This window comes from Montipora capricornis, chromosome 13 (genome assembly GCF_036669925.1).
Source record: "Montipora capricornis isolate CH-2021 chromosome 13, ASM3666992v2, whole genome shotgun sequence".
Lineage (NCBI taxonomy): Eukaryota > Metazoa > Cnidaria > Anthozoa > Scleractinia > Acroporidae > Montipora > Montipora capricornis.
This window is the reverse complement of record NC_090895.1, coordinates 32910758-32932069: the sequence shown is the minus strand read 5'-3', so window position 1 is coordinate 32932069 and position 21312 is coordinate 32910758. Positions and strand designations below refer to the sequence as shown.

Here is a 21312-nt window from a genome sequence, read left to right as displayed (position 1 = left end):
ACGATGATAACGACAATGATGATAATTGATTTGGATTCCCGGGGCAAATTAAATAACACTGTACTTAAATGATTTTTTTATTGATTCAGTCTGGGCCTAATGTCACTACCCTACAAAACATCAAGTGATATCCAAACAAAAAGAAAAGACAGCTGACTCTCTAGCGACTCCACCCACCACTAATGACTGAAGCTAATATCAGTTCACGGAAATCTCATCCCGTTCACGTTAAATAGAAACTACTTTAGCATATGAAGGAAGATTTCCTTCGATTTGAAGTTTGTGTCGTCACTGACACTGTTTGACGCAAAAATTTGATCAAATCAACTGCTTATCGAGTGAACGTTGCACTGCAACATGACGCGCATGCGAGACGAGAGCGCAAGGGCCGACGCATGTCCCCGTGCGACACCTCGCAAACCCCGAGGACAGCAAAACGAAGCTTCAGACCGTCCTCAAATCGTGCTCCCTTTTCTGTCAAGCCAACATGCACAAAAAATAGGATGTTAGCAATGGTTAAATGGCCGTAAATAATAAATTCATTCCTGTGTCAATTTGAAGATTGTAGCTCCGTTGTTAATTTCTCCATTTCTCTTTCTAAAGTCTCTTTTTCAGTTTCCAATGCTGCTGTTCTTTTGAGATTTACTTGTAATCTGTTCTCCAAAGTCTGTAAAAGTGGGCCACACATAACCTCCATCAACTGACACAAGGCTTTGGTAAAGACTGCGAAGAAAAGCACAGAAATCACAAAAGGGCACCCCACGTGCATATTAAGCCAAAGCCTTTGAGAGACATTTCTAGGCTCCTTGTAATGTATAAGGACTGCCTAAAGAGATGTTTTAATCACCTAGAAGAATTCGATCTGTTCGGATATTTTACTGAGATGAAAATTGAAGTTTTTCAAAGTACCGGATTTGATAATGAAAGTACCGAACATGTTTGTTTTCCTTTGTAAGGCTTGCAAGTGCCTTGACATTGAACACCTCCCTCATGGAGGTATGGGTCTCCTATAAATTACTATAAACAGCCCCCCCCCCCTCCCCCCCACCTTCAAACGTCTTTAGATTGGAGGAAGAAAAAGACAAAAGAGAAAACTAAACCAATCGCGTGAATGAAACGCCAACAGATCGATTATTCCGTTTAGTAAGAAAAATAAGGCGATGTCACTTCTTGTTAGTTTGAAGGATTATTGTTTTATGTTTCTTCAAACCCAAAACCATAAAAAAAAAAAAGAAAAAACGAAAAAAGACGCCGACAAATCTACAAATTCAGCGTCAAAGTACCGGACGTGAAATGGTTAACAACCGGGACAAAACGTCCGGCCTCCGGCCTCAAACGGAAACCCTGGTCACTCCGAAAATTCTAGGGAATTATCTTCATTTCAGAAATTGCTTGCTGAACATTACCTTCTGAAAACTTCCCAGTGAACCATTTGCTCATCCGAAACTGCTAGGTGACCTTTTTAAATGCCAAAAGTTGAAAAAACCCCTTCCGAAAACGTAAGGGAATACTTTTTCTTGGTTGGGAATCTTTTAGGTTTTAGGTGGTGATTTAGTAAAGAAATCTCTAGATGTTTGGCAACGTACAACCGAAACTCTTAGAACAGTTCAACTCTCCCGAACACATATTTACCGAAGATTATCGTTGGGTGCCCCGGACCAAACAGTATCAAAACTTGCAATCTCACTGAATATCATTGCGAAAGTGCCATCATCTGAAATTTTTGTCCAAACAGCAAGCAGAACATTTGTTCAATGAACCTATTTAAGGCCCATCTTCAATCGACAGGCATTGCGTGCCAAAGCTGAAATTCATATTCATCCAATCAGATCGTTACGATAAGCCATGTGAATTTCCATAACGAAAACAAACGACCGAAAAGCCTATCGGTTGAAGGTGTGACTTTGACGGCCTAAGCTGCCAGTTATTGGAAGATCAAAGGTTTCATTCTCCTGCCATGAGAACCGGGTTTTTTCCCAAATATATATCACTTCGAAAATCATTCACCGCGACTTACCTGTGCTATTATGAACTGCTGTCAAAAGGTCCTTGGAACTAACAATAAAAAACGAAAAGTATGAAAAATGTTTGTCAAAGCCCCTCCTGGCAAAAAAACAATTTAATTATGATAAATGGTAAAGAAGCTAATTAGTATCGACGTCATTATCAAAAGAAATAAACATAATTATCAATGAAAAAGTCATATTATTAATTGTCTAAGGCAACTGAAAGAACTTGCAAGCCTTATGTTAAACAAAAAGTTAAGCACAGTTTCTGTTTTGGTATTTAAGTTAGGCTTGAGTTTCTTGGCATGCTAGACCACCTGAGAAATCAAATGGTGGTTGTAGCACAGGGTTGTTCATGTAGCTAACAATATATTCATCCGGTTCAAGGTTCTATTGTGGCGGTTCGCGCTCTGAGCATCAAAGGGACCTGGTAACAGGATTGTTCCCAGTGTCTCGCAACACCCGGTACGCGGGTACTACGAAGTGTACGCCCGCACAAAACGTCCCGACCGCCCTTTTATGACAGTATGTCTTTAGTTCTTTGGTACAATTGTCAACTTGATATTCTGCTAACTGCGAAACTTCTGTAACCCTGTTACCTCTGTGACTCTGATCCCTCTGTAGCCCCGGTACATGTACCTCTGTAACTCTGTGACTCTTATTACCTCTTTAAACCCGTTACCTCTGTTACCAAAGGTAGCAGCGGGGTTACAGAGGTTACAGGGTAACATAGGTTACAGGGGACCAGAAGTTACAGAGTTACAAAGATTACATGGTAAAAGAGTCAACGGGGTTAAAAAGGTGTTACAAAGGTTACAGGGTAACAGAGTTAAAAAGGATTACAAAGGTTACAGGGTAACAGAGGTTACAGGGTAACGGAAATTACAGGGTAACGGAAGTTACAGGGTAACGGAAGTTACAGAGTTACAGAGGTAACTGAGTCACAAAGGTGACAGGGTAACTGAAGTCACAGGGTTAGCGAAAGCGTAATACTGTCATAAAAGGGCACTCAGGACGTAGTAGTCGGGCACGCACAACAGTCAGAACAGTACTCAAAAACAATGCTTTTATGTCATCTTCAGTATCAATTAATTCCATTGACAATTCTGTAGACAAGCAGATATTCAATTTTTTTTTTATTAACACATCAAATTACTTTTAAACTTTGTAGAGAATAATAATATTATTTGCGACCGTTGCGGTCACTTTGATTGACTCCCAAAATTCAGCAGGCGATTACCCCTTTCTCAAGCGGGGATTTTCACCAGCAGCCGGCGCATCGAGACATTCCTGATAACAGTTGGCTTTCATGAAATCCTGAAGAATATTAGTGATGAATATTAGAGAAGTGTTGATACTGCCTTTAGGTTGTCTAGGCAATGCAGTAATCATGAAAAATAAGAGACAACAAATTGCTCATAAGCAATAATCGGTCATTAACAAACGACCTGTTGATCTAGCTCTCTGCTCGCATATGAAACCTGCTTAAAACACTATCATTCCACTACTGTCGCTGTACAAAAACACTGTAGACGCCGTATTACTAACCAAAAAATACCATAGTAACAGTAACTTACTCTAAGGTTTTTCTGTAAGCTTCTTCTTCTTCCTACCAACACAAAAAAACATAACACCGACATAATTATTGGCTCCATTCCATTTGGCATTAAAAACATATGAAAGGGCCACAAGAAACAGTACTATTTTTGTCATCATTTTTTACTAAACCTCTTTAGTGGTTCATGTCGTTCTCGCCAAATTTTGTATTGAGTTGTTTCAGGTGATATTTCTTGATAGTTTGGCAAACTTTAGGCAAAAAAGTTATGAAAACACTATGGTTCTGAGGGGCTGGAAAAAGCAAAATAATATTGAAAGTTATTGCTACAAACAATTTTTAAAGGAACATGCAGAGGTTACTCGGAGAGGTTTGACTTTGAGTGAGGCTCCAGCACTTGGCTAAGTAACGTGACTTCTGCTTGTTATACACAGCCAGAAGTCAGTCTTGGGTGTGTTATACACACCCAAAATATTCCCATGGCATGTTGCTCCTAACAAGCAACATGAAAGATTTATAATTCACCTTCGACAAAATCTGTGGAAGTTCTGACAAACTGTTCAAAGTGGCCTTCGACAAGACTTGTGTGTGAACTATCTGAAGCTCAATATCTGCTTTCTGATACCTGAATTAATAAGGAGAAAAATACTTTGGTCACCATATTTACTAGATTTAACGCCATTAATTAACACATTAAGCATCGCAGAAAGAAGAAAAAAATTAAAGAACAATAAGCACTGCCCTTGAACAAAGGCTGCACACAATTATTACAAAAACTGGATTATTTGCAAAAAAGAAACAAGTATGGTTACAACTTGGTAATATAAACCATCCACAGCAAAAAAGCAAGATATTGGAACTTTCAACATGTTTCTGTTTCAATACTGTTTTCAAATGATTTATTGCAATTGTTTTCCGTAATTTAAGAAATATGATTTTGAAATGAACTCCAACCTCGAATAAATGATAATCTTAAAAAATAAATGCTGCATTGGAAATGCTAAAACGTTAATAAACTCCACAGCATTTAATAGAGCTAATGTGGTAATTGAAAGAAAAGAGATTAACACTTCCTGGCTCAGAACCTTCCAGATGTTGTTATTCTTGGTGCTGACTAGAAGAGTGAGAATGCCCAAACCAAGGTCACTATTAGAGACAGGGATTTCAAAACACAAATTGGCCAGCTAGTTGGCAGCTGACTATTTCAGCCAACCAATGCAACCATACTGACTAAAAAAGCGGCCATAGTTAGAAAAAGCCATCTAACTTTGTTGTGTAGTCAGCTTCTTCAATGCATAATGACAGATTTGAAAACTGAAATCAGTCAGTAATTGGCTGACTGTACGTCCAAACTTTGCCAGTTATGTTCACTTTCTAAGCCACTTTACTTTTAACCAGTACCAATACTTGGCTTCCATTTGAAAGTGAAGACTGCAGTTACAATTTACGTGTAAAAGACAACTTACTGTGGGGGTCCACCTTCAGGTCTTATATTCACCGACTGGAAACAGTATACTTTGAGATGACCACTCTGAAAGAAACCTCAAAAACTTAATACCTCCACTTCCTGCTTTCTGGTATGAAGAAGAAGACCTTTATTTAGACATGATATTGATTAAAGCTTCCAAGCTTGTGGGGTAGTGAATAGTTCTTTTTTAAAAATAATTTAGATAGCAGTAAGTTAAGTTTCATTTTCCTGGGCCCAGTCTGCATTACTATTCTTTACAATAATAATTATTTTGATTTCATTATTCCTTTTAAGGACACCAACTAAAATGTATGCATCCAACCACCTACCATGTTAGGATCAGCATTGAAACAGGAAAAAATGAGGCCAACAAATCTTTTGTCCATGCATTGGTACATGGCCTGAGTCCCCAAATCTATTAACAATATAAAAAAAGAAAATCAGAGCTGCATCATCATAAGTTTATGATGACCCAAAGGATACATCTACATCTAAATGTTCCAGCACTCAGCAAAGTCCCTTTTTGACTGTTTTTGCTTAGGTGACCTCATACAACATAAACCTTTTTTAGAGACATCATGCCAAGCCGGCCACTTCTGCTGGAGAGAACAGGACAGCCACAACACCAGGGACTCCATCCTCTACTCTTCTCGAATATTGTGTGGGTTCTTTAACGTCACATAGGAAACTTATCAACATGAACATGGAGGATATTTGTGGGATGGGACCTTTGGTTTATAGTCCTTATCCAAGAAGATTGAAAGTCTAGCCATTTGCAGATGAAATTACAAAGGCAGCACTTTCTCCTCAGTTATTTTAAGATCCTGAGTGTTGGTTCAGCCAAGGTTTTGAGCCCGCAACCTTGTGTATGGCAGCCTGATGCTCAACCAACTGAGCCACCAGAGCATGGATAATGACCCAATTGAAAGTTCCATTCAGAGGACTGTGCAACTTACCAACATGCGAAGGCCAAACAGTGATGTGGGGATGAGAGTGATACCAGCCAATCACTCGCATTGGTCGTTGTTTTGAAGTCAGTAACCCAAGTCGCTGTGGGTGAAGTACATGTAAACAAATGACATGGTATACAAACAGAGTCTTAAAAGGACTGAAAACTCAGACTTGTTTCTAGGATACCTCTGCTTGGCTAGACGCGTCAGACAGCTGTTCAGGCGAAATCTCAACTCGATCTTTTCGTTTATCCAGTCTTTGAAGCATGATGACAGAATAAATATGGGCAATATTCTCATCTTCAACCTGTATAGATGAAAGGAGAAATGTTGAACACAATTCCTTAACTGATGAGACTTCATGGTCATGCGTCCGCTGTCGCCCACTAAAAGAACATTAGTATTCCTTAGGTGAACCAGGTTTTGCAAAAAAATGTAGCATTCGTTCAATTTACTTTTTTGGCAACCTTGGCCAATTTTTCTTGGATTTAGTGTCATCAAAGAGGATCACGGAGAGCAAGTACAATGACATATGTAAACTTATAAAATATTTTTTCTCAAGTAGCTCTCGACTATCTCGACAACATAATTATCGATGATTTAAGGTCGTTCGGAGATGAAAAAGAGATAAAATCGATTTTTTAAAGTCTAATTACCTCTCCTATCAGTAATCCCATGACCTCTTCCCTTTCAGTAGACAGTGCATGAGTTAAACACACCATGTAAGCATCGGCTTCAATTTTCACGGCCTCCACCGCCATTTTGGAAATCTCTTCATGGATAGGGACAAAGTATGTCCTCATACATCACCAAACCAATATTTTCCATTGGAAGTCCGCTGGCTATGTTAGACTCATTGTACTGTGATGGAGTGGATCGGAGCGAATGGGTTTCAACCATTTAGTTTGTTTGTTTTAATCCTATCCGAGTGTGGAAGAAATATGAATGTAATTGACTGATGCATTGAGTGAATAAACGAAATGCTGTGCTCTGTGAATGACGTAACAGTGACGCAAGTGAAGGTGTTGAAGCGGTATCTTGTTGTCCATGACTCTAATATCTCGTTTATTCGGTAGCACTTGTATTTGAATACACTCCAATGCCGCGTGTCAACAACTTTCTCGAAGCTGCTAGTGTAGTGGTCTTTTATCTGGTTGGTTTCTTAGGTGGAACACACATTTTGGGCTTGGTCACGATATATCAAATATTTCGTTACACTCCGCTGTGGCCGCTTGTAATTGCTTATCTATCTTGGACTTACCTGATCGAATGGAAGACCCCTGACAAAGGTGGAAGACATCTCTTAAGGAATTACGCTCGGCGATTCCCGATTTTTAAGTATATACGAGACTATTATCCAATTACTCTGGTGAAAACCTGCGAACTGGATCCACAGAGGAACTACATCTTGGGATATCATCCCCATGGGATATTCACTGAAGGTGTATCGGTGGCCCTTAACACAGACTTTTGTGGCTTCAGTGAAAAGTTCCCTGGGATTATTCCTCATGTTGCAGTTCATGCTGGTAAGTGTTCATCGTGCTGGGATTTATTTATCAAACGCAATGAAACTTGTCTAGAGTAAGATGTATTTTTGCTAAAAACTATACCTGTAGTAAGGGACTGTGCAATAATTATCAGGAAGGGGGGGTCCTAAAATGAGCTTCACCAAAGGAAAAATTAGATAGGTCCCCCCCTCCAGCAGCGTCAAGATTAGCTGTGACCCCCCCCCCCCCCTCACGTTCTCTCAAAATTATGATGTGCCCCCCCCCCCCCCATCCTCTCTAACCCGTACCTTTAGATATTGAAAAACTTGAGAACAGATACCAATATCTTTTATCTTGTAGAAGACCTGGATAGGGTGATGCCTAAATATAAAGCGATATTTCCTATTGGTGCCAAATCTAAAGCATCCAAATCAAGAAAAAATGTAGAGCCCCCCCCCCTCCTTTCCATTATTTTAACTTAAGGCCCCCCCCCCCTCTGGTTTTAGGGCCCCCCCCTCCTGATAATTATTGCACAGTCCCTAAATGAGGGTCGTACAGGGGTATTTTCGTGATGCGTGATTAGCTCATTTAATTTTTCGTGAAACGTGAATGTAGGAAATTATTCTTCGTGACTCGTGACCTGAAGATTTTGCGTGACCCGTGAAGAACCTGAATCATTAACCGATATTCCTGATTTTACCACTTAATTCTACGTGATTTTGGGGCGCAAGTTCTCCGAATTGTTAGAGTAGTCTATCGAGAGTGATTTAGGCATGCGATTTGCAATATGGAGCCTTAACTTAGCCATTCGCGATTTTGCTTCCTGCACTGTTTCTAATGTAAGCACAGGTCATTAAAAAGAGTATCTTACTTTCTTATTTTCGTGATTCGGGAAAACAAATTTTTTATGTCCTTGAACCGTGATCCTCTATTTTTTAGGTTCGTGAATCGTGCCAGAGACCCCCCCTGTACGACCCTCGTAAATGACATGGCCTAAGATCTCGACCTCAAGACATCGTAAATGTAAATAACGTACTCGAAGTTTTCTTCAATCCAGTTTCAATACTCCTTCGTTTTGCACTGATCCCATGGTAAAATCTAAATTGGAATTATAGAAACGGGATTTTGGACTAGACAACGTATGTACTTCGAGAGTCCTCCTTACTCTATGATGTCATTTTCGTTGACCCTTTTTAATAGCATGTAACAGCCTTTAATTATAAATGATATTCTTGTCAGCCTCCAAAAGCAGAGGCACTGTAGCCGTGAAGTGGACAGGTTATAAAAGTTTTCACTGGTGATTCTTTGCCTATTCGGAAATATCTTCCGAAAGTAACCTATCCAATTAAGGATCCTCTTAATTCCCTGTTTTGGAAAGCAGATGCCCTCCACATCCCCATTGAGGGAGGCACTTTCTTGATCTCGCATTTACTTATAAATCCCTCCAAAATTTAAAATACGTACGCACCACTGTCTTCCAAATTTGAATGCCCGAGCTGAAAAGAAAAGACCAGCTTTCAATACAAATTTCTCCCCCCCCCCCCACCCCACCCAAGTACGTCAGTTATTTATCGCCCTGAAAATATTTTTCAGGTCTCGTCAAGGCGTGGCTCTATCGTGACGTTATCTTGAGTTTTGGCGTTGTCAACGCGTCACGTGAAAGCTTAGAGTACATTCTGACCCAAAAAGGTGCTGGACATTCTGTTGTTCTCGTTGTGGGAGGAGCAGCCGAAATAGGTGAAACTCGCCCTGACAGCTATGTATTGACGTTAAAACGACGTAAAGGATTTATAAAAGTAGCTTTGGAAACAGGGTATGTGACAGTCTCTACAACGCCAACATTTCTGTTGAGATTGTGACGTTTTTTATCATTCGCAGCGTGAATCTTTGTCCCCCCTTTCTTTTCCTTAGCAACTGGCTCTTAAGTGTTGTTTTTACCAGTCCCACTTGATTCGGCTAGGGGAATTTTTTTTCGAGGATTCAACGGATATGACCTACATTTCAGTAACCACCACTTATTGCTTCTTGGTAGACTCCTGTTTCCATATCCATGTGCCAGCAATGCATCGCAAACATATTCAACCCATTAAGATAGCAATCGGCAACAGTCGCACCACTGTGGCACAGTCTCCATTACCATTTGTTACCCAGGCTTTTAATTCACATCTGGCCGGTTGGTGCTGTGTTGTCAACACCAACCGACCAACTCGTATTCAGTCTGAAGCAGTTTTATTTATCCGTCCTGTTACAGGAGTGACCTGGTACCCGTCTTTGGCTTCGGACAGAACAACTTGTTCCCTATAATAGGCGGAGATCATAACTCTCGATTCTCACGATTTAATCGTTGGCTTTATTCGAAAACCCGCTTAGGATGCTGTTGCTGCTGGGGATTTTCATGGTGTATGCCGAAACGGTCTCCAATCTCTGTTGTAGGTAGGGAGATGTTTTAATCATTTCTGCCCTCAGGAGACCATGAATAGTTAAGCAATGGAGGACTTTTTCCGTGTTTACATAGCCTCGGGAGAATTCTCGACAGTTATGTAAATCCTCGACTGCGTCTCGGATTTGCCGATAACTGTCGAGAATTGTCCTTATATACTCCCCAAGACAGCCTGACAGGTAGAAAATAGAGATGAGACGTTTTGTTTTTCAAGCTCCCTTGACACTATTAACTTTTTTTATTGCTGACATCTTTATTTCCAAAGAAATGTGCTCGAAATTTAAGGAAGAACCACTACCGAAGAATGCGAACAGAAGTCAACTGTCCATAATTTCCAGCGACAACCAGCGACAAAAATTATCGTAGTTGAAAGAGATTTTGAATAAAATTAACTAGTCTTTCTATTTTCCACAACTACATATTATATGCTGTTTGAAATCATACTAGTTTTTTTGCACCTTAGTAACTGCAGAGATATGAATACTTAGGCACAAACGTCAATACGGAAGAAAAGCTATAATCGTATTCAAATGGAACCGAACTTCTCAGGTTGGTTGGCGTTTATAGGCTGTGTTGGTTTTAAAACAGGAAATGGTTGAAAAAACGAGAGGGTAGCAAGCGCGGCAGGGTCGTTTTCGCTGTCTTTTTGAGATCGAACGAGGGCTCAAGCTACCGCCGGGTACGAGCGACAGTCACGGAGAAGACTGGTAAAGGGATGAGTTCTATTGGGAAACTCAAAAATTCCTGCTCTAACCGCGTTGGTCCCGAAAGGACACTGCCTATGAGTTCTTAAAAATGAATAACCTTCGCTTTATTTTACTGATTTTTTTTCCACAGTTGGCTCACCAATTACTGTCGAAAAAGTCGTTAGTCCACCTCAAGAAACTATCGATAGACTACACTCGCGTTATACTGAAGAAGTAACAGAACTGTACAACAAATACAAGAAGCAGTACCACCCAACAGACACATCACAACTGGTAATACTTTAAATATATGAAAAAATGTTTCAAATAGTTTATTTCTGATCCTTTTTTAATAAATTGTGTTAAAGTATTTTCTTTCCAACCATACATCAATATCTTTACAAAAATTTTCTTAAATCTGAATGGTTTTAAAATTACTCCTTTTTCGAGACTATACAAATTTCTGCACTTTATTTACATGCCAATGTAAAAACACTCTTTCATTCATCGTGGGAACGTGGAATGAAATCGTTGGTTCATAATATGGTGTGAAGATAATTTAATAAAATTGAGATAGAGGCACTCTTCTTGTTTTTTTGCCCTGCTTTTTAAAAAACAAACCTCAAGAAATTTGAATGAAGACAAGAATATTTGAGATACACAGATTTAGCTAGGATAACTTTGTTCAGTTATCACAGCAAGAATGCATCAAAAACGTTACTCTCTCTTGAATTCTACTTGACAATCATGACGAAGTAGACTCGTTTGAAATCGAGGCAAGAATGAGACTGCCTGATTATGCCTCGTTATGAATGAGACCTTCCAATGAGCCAAGGATCGGGCGTGTTCTAATGATTCTCGGTCCGTCTTAAACTGCTGTACCAGACCTTGCCTTCATCCTTTCCATGCCATGCTTCAATTATGCATTCAACAGCATGAATGACCAATCCCGCAAGCTCAGTCTTGTGCAAGTCCTGAGCACTTGTCTGTGAAGCCTACGTTATCCACTAGATCATTCAAAAGCATTCTGAATCGATCACTTCATTCATTGCTTGTCAAAAGATCGAGCTCTTGCGCTTGTCTTTGCTCTTTTTCGATCCTCGCAGGCCAAAACTCCTCCGAATAACAGCTGACCTTGCACCTAGGGAATCGGCCATTTCTTTACTTTCATTTACTTCTCTTAAATCAGCGCTGGAGACTGGAGCCGGCAGACGCAGCAATGGTGAAGGAGGGGCTTTTATTTCTGTTGTGGACTGGGACTTAAGTAGTGGCTTCTCTTTCTTACCACCTGTATAACAGTAAAAAAAAATTCCTTCTTTAAGCGCATTTGTTACTATTGCAATGAATGAAAACCGTTTGCCAATTCAGCTTCCGTGTTCTTAATTCCCTTTCACCTGACATAGGGCTCCTACGTTTTTTTTTAAATTTATCAATTGAACTGGACAAACGCTGGCTTACAGCACGGTAGTCATGGATGTGTATTTGAAATCTCTTACCATTGGGTTTCTTCTGTTTCACGGATGCTTTTGCTGCTTTCATAGCAGCTTTTCTTGTGTTCCGTGATATGACAAGACCTGAAAAAGATCAAGAAGCGTTAGATAAAGGACCTGAAGGAGCTCGCTCCACATACAGAATCTAAGGTCGTGTTCTACTGGTTTCAACCGTTTAAACGGCCGCAACCGGCTTCGGTTGAAACGGTTGAGGTTTCCCAATAGCACACTCTTCCGACCGTTTTCGGTTGAAACGCGGTAACTCCTGGGAATAGTTATTACCAGACTTCTCAGCGTTGACAAGTTGAGGGAAACAACACTGCAGGCGGCCGAACAGCGGTCGCTGGAAATGCTTTTTTAACCGTTTCAACCTACAATAGTTTGATGTCGGTTGAAAAAGTTGATCAACCCAACCAACCAAAAACGGTTTTTCCCAATAGAACACGGCCTAACTGTACAAATCAAAAGTCTCACAGTGGATCCGCAACAGAAGATCAAGTTTTGTTTTGACAATACAATAAACAAAAGAAGTCGATTCTGATTGCAGAGCAGTACAATTTGTACTTTGTAGAGTTTCAGCTAAGTCAGCATATCAATCACGGACGTGGTAGGACTCAGGACGGCAACATTAGCGACCTTCAGATTGGAGTAAGAAAACCACTATGATTACGAGTTTTCCGCACTGAGCAAGCGCCTTAGGTTTAAAGAACGAAACTTTCGAAAATGCGTGTGCTCAGAACTGAAAACTTGTATTCGTCTTCGTACTCCGATCTGAAGGTCGCCGTTAGAACAAATATGACTGACAGCAGTTGCTAATTTAATTAAACCTGGACGGAAGTTTTTCATAACGGGATGAATGGAAAAAAATCTTCCGCAAAGATCTACCCGGAGAAAATTTTTGTTACGGGTATTATAAAAAGAACAGTCGCACGACCTTCGCTTTGAATAACCCCAACCCTCCTTAAGACTCGTCCATTTTTAAGAACTTTCAAAACATAAACAGTACTGTTAATTCCAAGTTGTATTCGAAATCGTGCGAATTTCAACTCAAAACAACATCTCCTTGTCTCAGTTTGAGGGCTTCTTCCCACCCAAGGTAGGAGAACCGAAATGGGTCGGTATTGTCACCTGTTTTTGCATCTTCGCTCACTCGTCTTCTCTCCTCCATAAATGCTTTCATCCACTTTTCCTTTTGCCCTGCCTTTTTGGTATAGAATATATACCACTTTTCTTTCTTAAAGTTGTAGATTTTCCACGCATTATGCAGGGGAGAGCGATCAAGAGATTCTAGAAGATAACAAAAGCAAAGACGTCGTGATCAAACAGTGAATGCACAGTGTCGCAGTGCTTAGAGTTCTCAACTCCCAACGCTTTGCTCTCAAATCACACTTCAATGATCTTCACTACAAATCCAAATATTTTCCGAGGTTTTCAAACCACTTAAAAAAACTCTTCACTTGGGAATTTAAAGTCCTAAAATTTCCAAGACCCTTTTCGCTTGTTTTACTCTTAGTACAAGTATAACAGTCTGACCTCTTTTTATGGTGCATAATTATGGAACATTTCACTCCATGAATATTACTTCTCTAAAAATGTGAACTCTACGTTGGCGAAAGATGATCTTACCTTTTCCGGAATTTGGGCCTATTCTATTACCGGCGTTATTTAGTGATTGTCAATTCTTTGGTTTTCGTTTTACAGCACCCTTAATAGTGTCGTGAAATAAGTTAAGCAAGCTCAGTGGTGGCTAATACCTTCTCCATCTCCCAGCCAAATCACTGTACAGTCATCCATGTCAATTCGTCCTTTGTACGTTAAACCATTCTTCTTCAAGATATCCTGAAAGAGACAGAAAAAAGATATATATACTGTATATCGAGATAGGATATAATGTTTAACTATGCAGAACCCTTTGTGCGCTGATCACAACGATGACCATCACTAAAGGTGGTTAAAAAAGAAAACAAAATTGAAGTTATGGCACTTGTCTTCCCATTGGAATGGACAGTTCAAATCCTATGTTGTATGGACAATTGTGGCGGGTGGTGGAATCTTGCGTTCACACTGAAATGCGCAAAAAGCTACATAGCGTACGAAATTGTAAACCGCGGCTTCCATTATATAAGAAAAAAGTTGTGAAATACTTATACGACAATTACCTTTTTACAGTAAACTAGTTGATGATCAAACAAGAACATAGAACATGATTGAGAACTGCCTTTCGATGTCTTGATCACATCTCCGGAGTGTATCAGCTCTGAGCTTCTCTCCAAAACATCCTCACCCTTCAGAATAGAAAACAAGGTTCAGAGAAAAAGCATCAGAGCAATTCCAATCGTCGCAGACAGTGAAATTAGCCAGTCATATCGAAGAGTAAATACACGAAGTTGAGGCTAAGGGAGGGAAACGGCGTTCGACCAAGTGACAGCAGGTATGCAATGGATCTCATTGGTGCAGTATTTCTAAGCCAGTCACTAATTGTAGGAGTCAGTGGAAAACTCGGGCCATTACTAAATCAGCTACGATATTCAATTCCTCAAAACAGTTTTCCCAGGTCGAAGTTGAACCCAGAAATTCCGAATCCAAGTCGGGCATCCCAACGGTTCAGTCACACTGCCTCCCTTTCTAGCAAGACTGACATAACAACTCCCCCCACCCTTGCTTCAACTATCTACTCACCTCCCACCCCTCAATGGTACTTTGCCACTTGGCTATCTTGTTGATGCTTTCAACTTTTCTTTTCCGTTCGTTGATCAAGGATGCCACATTCTTCATAGTTTCAAGCGCTTGCGAAACAGTGTGATAATCCTTGTGAGTTGGTTTCGTGTGCTTTTTCAGTTCCTGGGTACAGAACAAGATGCGATTGATTTTACACGATAAAATTTGGATTTGATGAAGACTAAACACTTATTCTGGACACTTTAAAACACAGACTATTAATTTGATCGGGAAGATTTCTAAATGGAAGACAATAATGATCGTTTTGTGTCTATATTTATTCGACCTACTGCACTTAATGTAGTGCTGAGGTTAGAAAGGCTTATCGGCGTTAAAAAAAATTATTTTATTTTATTACTATTGTTTTATTTGTCTACCGTCGGGGGCATCTCGTTAATGGCATACGTATTCCTTGCGTAAAGAAAATTTCACTTCAACGGGTTCAACCATACATTGTTTTGGACGGGTCAGTTGGCAATGTAAAGACACTGACCTTGACGGCATGGTATGTTTGTAACAAACTTCGTAACTTTACCTATCTTGTAAACTTACCGCTAACTGCAGAGGATATTTGCAAATCTTTTGCACCGGTGTCAGCAAAAATCCATCAAGTGATATACTTATCATATCTTGGAGAAGACGACATGCCTGCAGACATCAAATAAAATTTTTAATAACTCGGAAACGAATAGGAAGAACGAAGTGATTCGGAAAAGTTATGTGACTGTGAAGATTGAAGCGACTTGAAAGTGTGAACTGACTCTGAAGAAGAAAGGGTCTATAAGGAGTGAACTGACTCGACAAAACTGAAGTGACTCGAAAACTGAAGTCCGAAGTCACTGGAAAGAGTGAGCTAACTCAGAAGAATAAAGAGGCTCAGAATAGTGAATTACTCGGAGGAATAATTGACTCAGAAGACACGCGGAACTTTGTTCCTACCTCAAAAAATTGCTTGTACTTGTTGCTTTCACTGAGAGTCTTTAGCTCTGCCATTGCGTGAGGATGGTTGTTGCAATATTCTGAGTAAATTTCAAATCCTTGCTTCTACAATGTGAACAGACATAAAATAAATCTTCAATCAACATCGACAAGGTAAGTATCGTGATTTAGTCAGGAAACCATGACAACGAGCGTACAATTCACTCGTACTTCTCAGGATTTATCGAATTATCGACATAGAATGGCTTTCCCGCCAATAATGATCACCCTGCCCAATAAACGCGCGATCTCTCCGCGTACGTTACATGTGCATAAATTTCAAGCGGGAAATATGAATCCAAAATTAACCCTTGGACGGCAAATACCCTTCGAAGTATACTGATATTTTAAACTTAATTTTGGGTCTGATAACGGGGTTAATAGTGATGTGAACAACGAAAGAAACGTACATTGTTTAGAAACACAGAACCAATTTCCGACGCACAAGGATCTTCTTCTACAAAACAATCTTCAAACTGCGTCAAAATTTCCAGGTGAAATTCATAAATCTGTTCAATGTTGGAAAAAATCTTCGCTATGCTTTCTTCGGTAAACATGTCTGTTCTTTGACGAGCCTGCTTAAGGTAGCCCTGTTAGGATAAAGACAAAAAATGAAACAACGTGTCAATGTAGTACCAAACGTTTTCCCCTATTTTATGACCTTTATGAATTTCGTCAAACCTTTCTATAAAGGCATCAAGCCAGATAAGGAGAGTGACGCAGAGCAACGGGAAAACGCGCGGGTAACTGGTACAAAGCGCGCGAAAAGGTTTACGACAGTGACGAGCAGGAGACTCAACGCTTGCGGCAAAAAAATTTGTTCCACAACCTTAACAATTCTGTAGGGATTCCTACAAGCATATCCTGAACACTCAAATTCTTTTAGAGTGGTTTTCAATTGAGTATCGAAAGTAATTAGTGAATTACTTTGGTTTATGATTACTTCACTCAGTGCGCGATTGGTTCAAAGTTCTCGAGCCATTTTTTCAACCAATCAGAGTGAAACCCAAACTAATCGTGGCTTGCGCGTGCACATTTTCCCGCGCTTTGTGTGGGCTACGTGTAATTTACTTTTTTTTGATTGGTTTACTGGATTGTCTCCGACCTTTTTGATTGGCCAAGGTAATTACTTTGGTTTTGGTTGTACGACACTCGATTGAAAACTGCTCTATAAAACCATTTCCTTAAAGTTTTACATCTCACCTCCACTACATCCTCTAAATTCTTCACATAATCTCTCTCCGTATTCAAGATCTCCAAGACAACACGTGATCGGACGTCAGAATCAGATAGGAAGCCCTCATTTGTTCCTTTCCTTGTTCGTACGGGTGCAGCGAGTTTAGTTTCGTCTGCAGCTAGTGTCTGAGAAATGCGCACCTAAAGAGAAATGTTTGTAAAGTGAATGCAAAATCAGATGGATTACACCTCAAGTAATCCTAACGGCTTCTATCTCGTTCTTCCATCACCCCTTCCCACTTGAAAAAAATATTATCATCACTATCTCTTATCAGTTTTTTTTTTTACCAAAAATGAGTTAAATATAATTTTGTACATTGTTGCCTTTGAGTGCATGCTGTGTATCGAGACTTGGTTTTCGTTATAGTTCAGATTAAACAATTTGGAGTTACTTAAGTCTGTTTACGAAACAAGGAAATGTCATCAAACTGAACTCTCAGTGGGCACATCGTTGCACGCACTGCGTGCCTAGGTTTCTTACTTACCCTGACAAACGGCGCTGGAAACCAGCCAACCAGGTCCCCAACCTGTCCAAACCACCAGTCACATGACGTCATAGTAAGCACAGTGATGATGTCACCCGCATGGAAACTCAGCTCTTCTGGGTCCATGGTCACGTGATCCCACAGAGCTTCCGCAAAAGCCTCTGGTACATCCATCTGCACGAAACCGGAAACCACACAAGTGATTAAGTACACAAATACAATATAATGTTGAATTGCACGTGGCCTGGTTGATACTGCCAAGGTTCTTAAGGAACTTATTTTGTCCTTTACAATTCTTTTATTACTTGCAGAAATTTGCGTTAAACCGTTAACTAAAGCGTCTTATTTTTCTGCCCCTATGCAATCATGGCTACGGTCACAAATGTCACGAAACCATTAGGTGACTGCAAATAAGAAAACGAAGAAAATAAGAAAAACAATTATCTTTGTAATTACCCCTTTTCATGTCTCCGCTTACCCCACAGTTATCAAACCGCAAACGACAAAAACACATTGTTTTTAACATTTTCTCAACACAAAATATCAGGCCTCTTTCTTTTGAAGCACCTCGCTAAAAACTATTATTATGAGTCTTAAGCGAAATCGCTGAGAGGTCAGAGTGAGTTATATCGACGAATATTTTCACGATAACGCAAAGGTGCGTGGAATTCACATCTTCCTCTTCGAACTCTCAAGAAAAAATTCTGCTCATTTTCTAAAATTGTCTGAGCTTCGACATATCTCCAGTAAAAGTCTTCGAATGTTTCAAGGTTAGCATTAACCAAAGTTTGAACAGTGAAGAAGCCCATCCACTTTTTCAACGGAGGAGGCCATATCGCACCACATTAAACAATTAACGGGTTTTATTGGTTAATTAGCTTTTGTCCTATTGCCAGGGTTAATACTGCAGCCATTCCCAATTACTATGGCCTCGTATATCAAGGCGAGCGATTTGAGTGGGATTGATCGAGACACTGAATATCGAGCAACTTAATTCAAAGTTCAGGAACTTTCGTTTGTGTTTCAAGATGTTTTACCGCAAAAATGAAAGTGCGTATCTACTACGCAAACAGACATCAGCAAAAAAACTTCACATTGAGCACCCGCATAAAAGTGATATGGACTTGAACACCTTATATTTATAAGAGCACTCTTTCGAGTCACGTTTGCCCCTGAAAATGTAAATTTAATTGGGAAACTGTTTAACTCAGTGTTTACTTTACAAAGGAAAAATTCTTAACTTTATTTTCGACGGATATACGAAAACCAAGCTGCTTCCGGTTTTCGCTGTGACAGTTGCAAACGAAAAGTCCCATCATGGAGTATCAAATTTGCAGGGTTTCAATGTTTTGTCAAGGATATCTTTGGAAACAAAATATATTTTTCAACGCTTGGCATACGGAAATCCATGTATCGTAGGAACCTAATGTATTTAGCTTTTCTTACATGTGAAGCAAAGTAAAGAAGCACCGTACATGTAAAAAGAAAATCAATGGAACGAACGTGACCCTTCGATCAATTTTGAGCATTGCACTGAAATCATCACGCGTGTCCACGCATGCAATGTTTGTAAACTCAGTGAGATACATTTGCACTTCAAACAAATGCGAATTCACGCAAATGACATTCACTTTTGTAATGTTCCCACGACTGTCAAATCGGGTGTCAGTAAAACAGTAAATAAGCGTAGAGCGTTGGAGAAAAAGCGCGCGAGATAAAAAACAGCTCGACTGGACGGAAGGATTTTCCTCAGCTGACGCCGAAGTGGAAAAAAATCTTATACAAATGCCTTTCTTCCCGTTGATTTCGGGTCCAGCCTACACTATGTTTATTAGTCAAGCGATACCTGCATGAAGACAATTGTTTGTCTATCAATTAAGCGGCTTTTGGCATCCAAACAAAGAATTGCTGAATGAATTTTCAAAATTCGTACGGATGAAACCGGCGAGAAGTCAAACACAGTATTTTACATGCATGCACTGCAAAAACAGTAATAGGAACGACTATTGATCAATATAAGGATTTCATTCGAATTAAGACACATATTGCAATTTTAACCCATTTTAAATCTTAAACTGCAATCATGTTCAAAACAGATGACATGGATAATCACGGACTGGTAGCAAGTATTAACTGCAGTATCAGCACCGCTAGATATCCCGAAAATGAATTGCTGATAAATTAATGACCGACTTTGTAAGAAAATAAATGCCCAATACATGAGAAAGGCCTAGCACAACTAACTTCGTGTACAAGTTTACGTATGATCACAACTAACAGGAAAAAATATTGACCGGTGATTCTTCAAGACAGCGAGAAGACCTCGCATATTGACGGTGACGCAGACAAATTTTGATTGAGGTGGAAGACAAGACAACTGTACAATAAGAAGTTTAACCTTCGTACCTCGATGATAGGTGATAACATCACTATTGACGTTGCTAAGTCCAGATACTATCACACATCATAATGGCAAATTTTGTTTCGCTTGTGCATCCTCTACAGACAATCATTGATGCTCTTCAACGATCGGCACTGAATCATGCATATCAGTGTAATAAGTCATGGTTTTCCGTGTTTCAAGTCAATGTTGTTGCAAATTTTCGCCACAATGCACAAACTGAGAAACTTAAACACAGACTCTACCGTTTTTGTTTACAAAAAATCCCTGACAACTTGTCAGTTGCGCAACCTCCCGTCCTGTTGATTTCCGAAATGAAAAAACAAGGTTTATTTATACTTAAAACTTTACTTTTTCTTCAAGGCAGCGTGACAAATGCTCTCTCTCTCTTTTATGTCGCCAGCTGCATCGATCAACGGCACTTTAATCTAATCAACGCGACTTCAACCTATGCACTTAAGAAAATAATCGAATCCTCTTTGAAAATAATAACTCTGGAACAATAAACAGTCAGATTCAGTTTTATGAGATAAGATTAAAGAGCATAATTTAATAAACAGAGGATTAATTTTTTGAATGTCAAAAGAAAAAAAAAATCTAATTTGAAACATGTTTATCACATTATACGTCAAGATAAGGATCATTGAAATATTTCTTTCGCGCTGCTGAAGTACTATGTCACCCGGCCAAGCGTCATTCACGAGTTCTTCTCTCGTCGTCCTTGTTCATTGTATTGTTCCTTTGGCTAATTTCCATCGCTCTATTTCCTAATTTTTCCTTGGTGCCCCCTTTGCTGTTTTGCGAAAAATCGCCATTTCGATACTTTCACAGAAATTGCTATTTCTCTTCTAATAGCTCTTTTTTTCATGCTTGTCTAGCTAGCAATTAATGGCAAGAGGAGACACTTTGCATCGTACATAATTTATGGTATTGCAACAAACGCCAATTTTCTCGTCTAAACATCTGATGTTGAACACCAAAGGGGCAGGCCAATTTTTTCTTTTTTTGTATAATTTTATATTACGTGGTGGGAAGCATAAGAAGGAGACTTTTAATTTAATAGACGTATTGATTCACCCTGAAGCCAATATTCAATATTCGTATGCAAAACTCACCTTCCCACAGGAAATTTTACATTCAGGCCATGATAATCTAAAAGTAACTGTGTATTAAATAAATACTAGCGATATGAGAGAATTACGTTTGAACTCTCCTGGGTCATTTTTTGAAAATATAAAAAAAGGAAAATTTGAAATGACCTCGGAGAGATTCAAACGTGGTTCTCTCACATCGCTAATTTTTATTTCAAAGCTAATATCGAAAAAAGTAATGATTCAAAAATAACTGTGTTGTGGTATTGTTGTCACACTGTGCGAAAATTAGCTCGCTCACGCAAACTCACCTTAATTCAC

The 21312-nt window shown here is 39.5% G+C and overlaps 3 protein-coding genes across 5 annotated transcripts in view; 1 reads left to right on the top strand and 2 right to left on the bottom strand.

Moving 5' to 3' along the window:
- Window positions 1-64: 64 nt before the first annotated feature.
- On the bottom strand, window positions 65-6855 carry LOC138030168 (lys-63-specific deubiquitinase BRCC36-like). Its single transcript, XM_068878050.1, has 9 exons — window positions 6636-6855; window positions 6167-6286; window positions 5986-6079; window positions 5359-5444; window positions 5028-5092; window positions 4087-4186; window positions 3584-3615; window positions 2018-2055; window positions 65-723 (listed from the first exon to the last, which is right to left on the bottom strand). Exons 1-9 carry the CDS (start codon window positions 6780-6782, stop codon window positions 551-553), a joined length of 855 nt encoding a protein of 284 aa, XP_068734151.1. The 5' UTR covers window positions 6783-6855; the 3' UTR covers window positions 65-550.
- On the top strand, window positions 6835-11169 carry LOC138030167 (diacylglycerol O-acyltransferase 2-like). The gene is made up of 4 exons (XM_068878049.1): window positions 6835-7505; window positions 9060-9279; window positions 9718-9899; window positions 10744-11169. Exons 1-4 carry the CDS (start codon window positions 7079-7081, stop codon window positions 10896-10898), a joined length of 984 nt encoding a protein of 327 aa, XP_068734150.1. The 5' UTR covers window positions 6835-7078; the 3' UTR covers window positions 10899-11169.
- The window catches only part of LOC138030164 (uncharacterized), a 24813-nt gene continuing 14400 nt past the window's right edge, over window positions 10900-21312 (bottom strand). For all 3 annotated transcript variants that reach the window (XM_068878044.1, XM_068878045.1, XM_068878046.1), the window contains exons 3-13: window positions 17500-17673; window positions 16982-17155; window positions 16189-16368; window positions 15740-15844; window positions 15353-15448; window positions 14762-14923; window positions 14242-14367; window positions 13837-13921; window positions 13211-13369; window positions 12089-12166; window positions 10900-11880 (exon numbers count right to left, since the gene is read on the bottom strand). In XM_068878044.1, coding sequence (XP_068734145.1) covers window positions 11648-11880; window positions 12089-12166; window positions 13211-13369; window positions 13837-13921; window positions 14242-14367; window positions 14762-14923; window positions 15353-15448; window positions 15740-15844; window positions 16189-16368; window positions 16982-17155; window positions 17500-17673 — 1572 coding nt within the window. In that variant the 3' untranslated portion in view covers window positions 10900-11647. The remainder of the gene's footprint in view (window positions 11881-12088; window positions 12167-13210; window positions 13370-13836; window positions 13922-14241; window positions 14368-14761; window positions 14924-15352; window positions 15449-15739; window positions 15845-16188; window positions 16369-16981; window positions 17156-17499; window positions 17674-21312) is intronic.